Here is a 9,529-nt window from a genome sequence, read left to right on the forward strand (position 1 = left end):
TCAGGACTCTCAACTAGTTTATTTTACTAATAATATTCCGGTAGAACTTAATCGTATCTTGGAGGATGATGTACAAGGTGTGGCCATGCCACGTCTTATTCCTCCTTAGGTAGCTTTTTTCTCTTGTCTTTTAGTTTCTTTCCTTTTGTCGTGTGTTCCTTTTTCTTGTTTATTTTCTTTTTCTATTGGTGTTTGTTACCTCTTTGGAATCTAAAAAAAACTATCTCATTGTAATATTCTCCCTTTCACCTTATTTTCATAACAAAAGTGATTAATAACCGAACTTCACCTCGCGAATAGTCAGCTAGTCAGCATATTAAATTTGGTTGTGAAACTGTAATCAGAATATTTCTTCAGCTTTCGGTGGACGCCGGTGAGACGACAGAGGGAATGGAGGCGGCGAAACCCAGAAATGGCGGAGCTAAGCTATGCTTCCTATGTAATCAAAGAAAACCTGCTCTGAAACGCCCTAAAACTCTCCAACAGGTTTTTCTGTGATTTCCCTTTTTTCAATTTCTTCCTTTTTGTTTGCTATGATTCTTAGATTATACCCAATACTCCAAATTATCTACATTTTTGCAATTTTTAACTGCCCTCTTTAATCTAATATATTGTTGTATATACGTTATGCTAAAACCCTATTTTTTATTTTTTATTTTATGGGGGTTAAAGATTTGCAGGGAATGCTTTTATACTGTGTTTGAAGAAGAGATACATAGTTGCATAATTGAAAATCAGCTGTTTAAGCCGGGGGAACGCGTTGCAATCGGCGCTTCCGGTGGAAAAGGTAAAATATTTATGAGAATGTAATTGGTATTATGATCATCAACTATCTAATTGCAAATTTAGCATGTAAATGATTCATTAACGTTAGAAATTTCGTTAATATGGTGTTTATGATGTCTGAAATTAATTGTCATTGAAGTGAATTGATGATGTTTATAGGGTCAATTTCTCATTTAACAAACAAGGTTGCTATTGCCTGAAATTTCCTTTGCATCGAGGAGCTGAACTTACTTTTGATTATCGTTGTCATTTAATTGAGCTAACAAGTAGCTGTATAAACTGTTGCAATGAAGGCAATCTTATATATCCCACCATATATTAATATAAAGCGATTTTCATTCGTTATGCATAATTTAACATTTTAAGTCAATGCCAATTAGCTTGCTAGAGTTCCCTTTGGTTAGTTGTACAAGTATGTTGTAGTGTAATACTGTAGTTCTCTATTTTCTAGCAGTTTACAGTCTATGTAGTAATCTAAAGCAGAAACAATATGATACGGAATAGTTGTTTTTGTTTGTTGGGGTTGTAGATTTTTGTTGAACATCTCTATTTTAAGTACTGTCACTCTTCTATATAGCGGATTGCAATAGTTGAATTTGGGCATTAATTGGCGATAACTTGTTATAACAGTCTGAATTCTTGTGGGCACTATGTGAGATGGATAAATGATCATGTTAGCTGCTATAGCACCTAGGGATTTTACAACCTTTTTAAAATACCCGCTATAAAACTCAAACTTCAATCCATTTTTTCACCCCTGATATGCTGATAGCAACTGGATGTTTCTGATTCTGACGTTTAGTTGCTTTTCAGATTCCACTGTCCTTGCATATGTGTTGTCAGAGTTGAACCGTCGCCACAACTATGGCTTGGATCTCTTTCTATTATCTATAGATGAAGGCATCACTGGTTACAGGGATGACTCGCTTGAAACTGTCAAGAGGAATGAAATTCAAGTGAGTTGGTAAATTTTTTAGTTTCAATGAAATTTCAGCTGTAAATTGAATGTGCCTTTAATTCAGTTTATTTCTTATTTTTTTAAAAAAAAATTTAATTTTTTTTCTTGTGAACATGATTGACAAAGTTGGCGTAGCCAGTCAACTGCTTTACACTTCTACTAGTGATTAGCAGGTTCATTATCAGTTTATGTTGAATCATTTGAATGTTAGTTGTTACCTGTTTGTGGTCTAATTAACTAATTGAAGTTAAAGAATTAGAAATTGAACATTTGTTGTAGCGATTGTATGGTGAATTTAGAAGAAAAAATATTATGAAATGCTACCTTTAGTCACCCAAAAGCTAGATTAGTAGCTTTCACTAACTGTACCCATGTGTCTAATCTCTACCTAAAATCTACCTTGTGAAATTCCTAACATCTAGTCATTAGTAGCTAGTACCATTTACACTCACATAGTTTTGCTTTTATATAAGTTTAGCCTTTCTTTTGTCTTTTTCAAGCTAGTTTTTTTTTTTTTTTTTTTTTTTTTTTTTTTTTTTTTTTTTTTTTTTTTTCCCCTCTTTTGTTCGGAGTGAGGCTGTTTAGGAAGAAAGAGAGGTAAGGTGATGTGTAGGGAATGATCTTGGGGGAGACTTAAGAATATTAGATCATATTACTAACCAAGTTTGGCTGTTGCCAGTCTCCAGTTGAAAACAGAACTTGTGGATTGTTGATCATCATTCATTGTTGGTATATTTACCTCCTTTTTTGTTAATTGTCATTGTTACAATAGGAAAGGAATGTTGCTGGGTTATTTGATCTCTCTTGTTTTATCTTGGTCTTTATCCAGTTCTGTCATTATTTTTTGTCGGCACAAGAGCGACAGAGGTGCAATTGATAGGCTTATAAATATTACAGGTATTTATGAAAGAAATAATTGAATGAAAGCATTAAAACCATCTACACCTGGAGCTTTTGCATCTTCAATAGAAAAAAGAGCAGCATCTATATTAGCATTTGTAATGGAAGCACATAAAACCTCTCTTGCCATTAGGCTAACTCTGTTGCCTTTCCTCATTATAGGCACATCAATGCCAGCCTGCTAGGTAGACAAATGGCAGTACTTCCCAATAGTTTCTAATAGAAATTAGAATATTAGATTTATACCACTATTTTTGAATATCATCAGCATCATTGATAGGATTCCCTTGATAGGTTTCAGTTTTGAGCTTTTAATAGAAGCAATTATAAAAATATAGGATAAAACGATTAGTTAGTTAGATCCACAAACCAAGGAAAGCAAGACAAAAGTGGTGTGTGTAATAACGTAAGGGAGGGAGAGTAGAAAGGGGGTATTGTAAGAAAAATTGTGGGGTAAGATAGTAAAATGTGTTAACCAAAATCAGAATACAGTAGAAGTTGTTGGAACCAAAAAGAAAATAAATGTGGGTAGAACTAATAAGATCAGAGGTAGTATTAAAGTTTACTTTTTTTCGCCAACTACTATTTCTTTTTTGAGAAGTTTTTTTACGTAGTAATCAAAATAATTAACCTTACATATAATTTAAGCAACTCACTTTTTGTCCTTGATTAATTATTACAGTTTCCTTTTCATATGCCCATTTATTTTGTACATTTCTATTTTGGAAAATGCAAATGTACAATTTTATTACACCTCTCTTTTTCCACTAGTCCAATACTATAAAGTTGAAATCTACTCTTGTAATTTAAAAAAAAAAAAAAAAAAAAAAAAAAAAAAAAAAAAAAAAAAAAAAAAACTCATAATCACCTACTTTTTCAATAGACAGAATACCCCCATCATCCTTTGTCACACCTATATTGTCAATAAACTGGTAATTTAAATATCAAACAAATCATCACCTAAAATTACGTGCCTAGGTAAATGTCAAAACTAATATGGACCAAGTATTAATTGTATTAATTTGACTTGCTTTGTGCCTGTGTGCCCAAGTTCACGTCAAATGTTGGATGTTTTGTAGAACGTGTCATTTGAATTTAATCGATCCATATCTAATTCTGACAGCCATATCCAATTGTTGTGCAGAACTCATTTGTACTTTTATTCGATGCTTAGTGAATTTAGTATATGTCTATTGTTTATTTTCCTGTTGGAATTTGTTTGGTGATGTTCATGATTTGTGTACTTCTTGTACTTAGTATGGGCTACCCTTGAAAGTTGTGTCGTACAAAGATTTATACGGGTGGACTATGGATGAGATAGTGAAGATGATAGGGTTGAAGAATAACTGCACATTCTGTGGAGTATTTAGGCGTCAGGTATGTCAGCACTAAATGCACTCATATGTTGATAATCGAATCTCCTTTGTTCAGTGAAAGTTTATCTCAATGAGAAACTCTGGCTCGGTTATTTCATGTTTGAGAAATAAGTAAGTTATTTATTTGTATTACCTAACATGCTTATTTATCTTTAAGGCTCTTGATCGAGGTGCTGCAATGTTGAAAGTAGACAAGCTTGTTACTGGACATAATGCAGATGATATTGCTGAGACAGTGCTCTTGAACATATTACGTGGTGATATTGCCAGGTATAACCTCTTATTGGTGTCTTTCCCAGCTTTATTATTTCTGTAACCTCTTCCCCCCCCCCCCCCCCCCTCTCTCTCTCTCTCTCTCTCTCTCTCTCTCTCTCTCTCTCTCTCTCTCTCTCTCCCCAAACACATGAAAGAGGAATTTGCTCTGATTTAGGTATACTGAAAAGGGAACTAGGAAGCCATTACTACAACTCTAGCTTAAGCCACTTGTTGAATTTCCACATGGCTAACTAATTAAGCCTTGTATTTGTGTTTTTCCTTGTTTGCTTTTTCTCCTGCCTATTTATGGCTGAGTCTGGTAGCTTTTCACTTGTAGATTGAGTAGATGCACCTCAATAACAACCGGTGAAGATGGACCTATTCCAAGATGCAAGCCGTTTAAGTATACTTACGAGAAGGAGATTGTTATATATCTTTTTTTGCTAAAGTGCTTATTTGTTTATTAGCTTTGCTTAAATTTTACTGATCTGGCTGTGACATTTGCTACAAAGTGTTGATTTATTACTGTGTATTTGCTATGTATTGGTTATATTTTTTCTGTGAAACCTTGACTACACCATTTACGTATGCTTATTTCAAGAGGCTCGACTACTTCTCCACTGAATGTAAGTATATACTTGTGTTTTTCTGGCTGGTTTCTTTCAGGATTCCTTTGTCCTTGCTTTTCATTCACAGCTTTTGCTCCAAAAGTTACCGACCAACTTAACTGAACCAAAATATTTTCATAGGAGGCGGGGGTATAATTTGAATGGGAAGTAGCTTATACTTGTATTTCTTACTTTTGCAGTTCTTATATTAATCAGGCCTGATTAAAATGCATAAAGACGTAGAAATCATTGATTGGCACAACTCTAGATTTCAAACTATATTATATCTAAAGCCCCAATCTCTAAGGTTGTATGACAACTCAAGTATTGCTAATATAGTAAGTCTCGACTTACTTTTTTTTTTTTTTCAATCCACTTCAACCAAAGCTAAGGATCCATTCAACATCAGTCACTTTTCATTTTTTGGTTTTATGATTTTAGAAGTCTTGTGATATAGGTGTGTAATGAACTCTAACTAAATCCCTTATATAATAAGTTATCATGTTGATTTCGAAAATTGACCAAAAAAAAAAAGTTTGGACATTACTTTTTGTGGTTATCATATTTTCATTAAATTTCAAATAAACTGGATAAACAATGGTAATGAACAGACCTGAGTTGTGGGATGTTTATCAGTTATCATAGCTTTTAGTGGAGGCTGATTTTAGTTATCTTGAAAATTTCTACATTTCAGATTCTCCTTGATGTTTTTGTAAAATGTTGCTTCTAGAAGACTCTTTATCATTTTGAATATCCTCACTCTGTGTTAATTGCAGGTATTTACTCCCCAAATGCATATCGTGGGTTTGCCCGGGAATTCATCAAGGATTTGGAGAGGATTAGGTTTTTATTTATCGAACCTTTTCTTTCTTCTTTCTTTTCTGGTAACATCACATGTGTACTGATTGATAAAATGTTGTCATCCAGACCTAGTGCCATACTTGATATCATTAAATCAGGCGAGAGGTTCAGGATTGCCACTTCAACAAAAATGCCAGAGCAGGGAATATGTGAGCGTTGCGGTTATATATCAAGCCAGGTATCATGTGCCTTCTCCTTTTGAACATATACCTCCGATGTCTACATGTTACAGCTAGAAGTCTAGAATCCTATTCTCACCATTGGTTGATTACTAAAACTGTTGATAGTTTTATTGGTGTGTTTATCATACACCCCAAGACTTATGGGTATATCTGTGAAGTACCTTTTTCGATTTTAGTCTCAGGCATGCATCTCTTTCTGCCATCACTATGTTACAGTTGGTCTGCCGCGGACTGGTTTATCAGTGAACTGCAACTTGATTTCCCAAGGGAAAGAGAGGAACTTATTTCTGTTCTTGAATAGTTTGAAATCCTTAAAGCTTAATAATTCCCTATATCTAGTCTTGGCAAGCTTCATTGTTCTCTCATTCCAAGAATGCTAAGTGTTTTTGGGTTCTTATGTGCAGAAATGGTGTAAGGCTTGTGTGTTGCTTGATGGACTGAACCGTGGTCTTCCTAAGTTGGGAATTGGAAGGAGTCGTGTTCATGATAATGACGAGTGTAAAAAGGAAGCTAAACACATGACTGGAAGCAAGGAGGTCCAAGGAAAACCATGTGGAAATTTAGACTTTTGATGCAAATACCTTTGCATTAATGTTTCTGGTATGTAAAATGTGCTCCTCAGGTTATTGCTGTTAAGTATCTTGTCTCTTCATGATAACATGAGAAGTGTACTGAAATATTTTTTATTTTGTTTGGAGATGTATTAACTACTACAACTTACTACGCTCTACGTATAAAAGCAAAGATGCATTCTGCGTTAAAACTCTTGAGTCTTCTCATGGTTAACCATAATGATCTTAAGCATTTTATACAACTTGACAATGAACCATAATCATTTGTCATGGAATCTGTGTGTTCAAGTTAAACTGTGTATATTCGTTACATCAAGTTGTGGTTTGGTCTGCTTGTTTTCCCTTTGCCTTGAAAATTTGGTTGAATTTCTTGTTAGTGTTGATATTTCTTTCTTTTGGCAGTTTATCTAGTACGGGGTACCAGTACCAGCGTATGAGATGACAAATTGTGACTTTTGTGGCATTGTTGCCTTGGCTGTTTAGTCATCTCCCTAAAATCCCATCTGGAATTAGGAACCAACTCATTGCAATGTCATTAGATTCTCTTTGTATTTCCTGATTGCTTGCACAATTTTTGTCGTTTTACTCCTATAGGCTATTAAGGTGAAAAATGTTTCTTACTTTTCTCCTGTCTGATAAAATTAAACAGGATTGTTTATTTCGCAGGCAAGCCAGGAACAAGCATTTTTTGTACCAAGTGACCGCTGTCTTTTTTTTTTTTTTTGGTAAATTCATTTTGAGCAAGAGAGTTTGTGGCTAGAAATGCAACATTGCAACTAGGTGATCAGATCGAAACCTTTTGGTGCAGCAGTTCTAATGCGTCACTTAGCCGTTGCTCTTGTCTTTGGGCATACTGCAGTATGTGTCCAATATGGGGAATTAATTAGCCAATTTACAGTTTCTCAGCTTTAAATTAAGTTCACTATATCTATACAATACTAAAAACAGAATTGTAGCTTTGGGTGAAAAGGGCATTTGCATAATAGCATCTTTTGATATAATTCCTTTTATGTCCCTTTTTTTCTTTCTTTTTTTTTTATTTTTTTATTTTTTTAATTTTTTTATTGTTAGTAAGGTGTGGGCCTATTTGTATAATTGTGTAGATAGTGATGACCGCAGATGATGTAGAACTTGTGATATTAATCTTCTCTGTTCAACAAGGTTTCTATTAGATAAATACGTAGTATCATAATTTGAGACTTTGAGATACGAGTTAATTTTAGACCCATTCACGGCTCACCAAGAAACCGAGGGAGCAATGACTTATAAACAAGTTTTGTGTGTGGTGAACCACACAAGGCGATCATAATTGTTTATATAAACTGTAATAAATTTATGACCATAAAAAAAGGACGAATAAAAAACCATAGAGGGTAGTATTATACTTCCTTCGTTTCTTTTTAATTAATACGTTTTTTTAAATTTTTAGTCGTGTTTGTCAATGCACAAATTCAATCAATAATATTCTTAATTACTGATAAGAAAAAATCATAAAAAGTTGATATTTAGAAAATATAAATCATGACGAATCTTACAAGATCCTACATGACTATAATTTCATTTCATATAAATCACAAAACTTAGTCAAAGGAAAATGTGAGAATAGTGCTAAAGTCAAAATGCGTCAACTAAAAAAACGAAGTATATATATATATATATATATATATATACATATATATATACATATATATACATATATATATATATATATATACATATACATATATATATATACATATACATATATATATATACATACATATATATATATATATATATATATATATATAGTTAATTTTTTTCTTGCTTATGTATGATAATTATCATATATTTGTCTCACTTATAGTCAAATTAATATATAAATTTAATATTACGTATGCTAATACATAAATCCATGATTGTTTAGAGATATCTTATATTATATAAACCTTTATATATAATAACACATGTATCATAAAAGAACAAATAACAGTTATTGCACGAATATTCATATATTAAGGTTAAAAAACATGTTAAATTTAAGCATAATTTAATTAGATATATAAACAATAGTAATGATAGCAATTTTCGACTACATATATATAAGATGTTGGTTATACAAAATTATATGGAAAAAAAGGGACACAAAGGAAGCTTTTTCAAAGCAAAAGGTTTTGTGTGAGACCGGACTCACGTGAGACCGAGCTTAATAACAAAAGGCCAACAAAAAGGCGCAGGCTAACTAAACCCGATCACGAGGCCCGTGACACCGACTCTGCCTTAGTACTGCTTCTTCCTCCATTTTCTTGGATTGTTTTTCGTCGTCGTTGATACTCCGAAGAAGAAGGTTGAGCTTTGAAAATCGGCTTTCGAGTCTAGATCGAGAAACTACCGATTCTTTGATACTTTGACCTTTCTCTCTCCTACAACAAACAAAAAAGAAGTTATAGGAGAGAGGAAATCCGATCAAAAATCTGGCATCACTAGAAAACAGAATAACAATGGTGGAAAAATTATAATATTCAGAAAATTAAAAGAAATTTTCTTTTTTGTCAAGAATAAGTAGTCTCCATTTCGTATTGCTTTGTGTAAAGGTGTTGCACCTTCAGAATCTCTTGAAGATTGAATAGATTTTGTGCGATTAATCTGTAGAAAGTCTTCATACCCTCACTCAAAAACAAAAGTCAGAGTTCGTTTGTTGATGAAGATGATGAGATTGGGAAACATTAGCAGCTTAATATCAAACAACAATAAGTCTAATACCTGACCCATATAACCTATTATCAAATAAAATAAGTCTAATACCTGATCAATGTAACCTATTTTCAAACAAAATAAGTCTAATACTTGACCAATATAACCAATTATCAAACAAAATAAATCTAATACATGACAATAATATTTTAATATCTGACAATAATATTCTAATGCATGACACTAATATTCTTATACTTGACAATAATATTCGTATACATGACACTAATATTCTTATACCTGACAATAATATTCGTATACATGACACTAATATTCTTATACATGACACTAATATTTT

The 9,529-nt window shown here is 32.8% G+C and overlaps 1 protein-coding gene across 2 annotated transcripts; it reads left to right on the forward strand.

Annotated features, from left to right (window-relative positions):
- The first annotated feature begins 296 nt into the window (after positions 1-296).
- LOC145590985 (cytoplasmic tRNA 2-thiolation protein 1) lies at positions 297-7,485 on the forward strand. Of its 2 annotated transcripts, none has more exons than XM_081647373.1 (11): positions 297-486; positions 673-787; positions 1,600-1,742; positions 3,902-4,021; positions 4,178-4,290; positions 4,613-4,705; positions 4,861-4,901; positions 5,660-5,726; positions 5,811-5,922; positions 6,331-6,526; positions 7,148-7,485. In XM_081647373.1, exons 1-10 carry the CDS (start codon positions 391-393, stop codon positions 6,496-6,498), a joined length of 1,068 nt encoding a protein of 355 aa, XP_081503499.1. In that variant the 5' UTR covers positions 297-390; the 3' UTR covers positions 6,499-6,526; positions 7,148-7,485. The 2 variants fall into 2 exon arrangements, with proteins under 2 accessions (XP_081503499.1, XP_081503498.1); XM_081647372.1 differs by having other exon boundaries at positions 299-486; positions 7,165-7,481.
- Positions 7,486-9,529: the final 2,044 nt, after the last annotated feature.

Source organism: Chenopodium album, chromosome 18 (assembly GCF_948465745.1).
Source record: "Chenopodium album chromosome 18, dcCheAlbu1.1, whole genome shotgun sequence".
Lineage (NCBI taxonomy): Eukaryota > Viridiplantae > Streptophyta > Magnoliopsida > Caryophyllales > Amaranthaceae > Chenopodium > Chenopodium album.

What these genes read in the sequence shown, in the direction of transcription:
- LOC145590985 (XM_081647373.1), top strand. Translation starts at nt 391, where the DNA reads ATGGAGGCGGCGAAACCCAGAAATGGCGGAGCTAAGCTATGCTTCCTA. An exon ending in CGGCGCTTCCGGTGGAAAAG is followed by an intron (nt 788 to 1,599) that starts GTAAAATATTTA and finishes GTTGCTTTTCAG; the next exon opens with ATTCCACTGTCCTTGCATAT. An exon ending in TCAAGAGGAATGAAATTCAA is followed by an intron (nt 1,743 to 3,901) that starts GTGAGTTGGTAA and finishes TCTTGTACTTAG; the next exon opens with TATGGGCTACCCTTGAAAGT.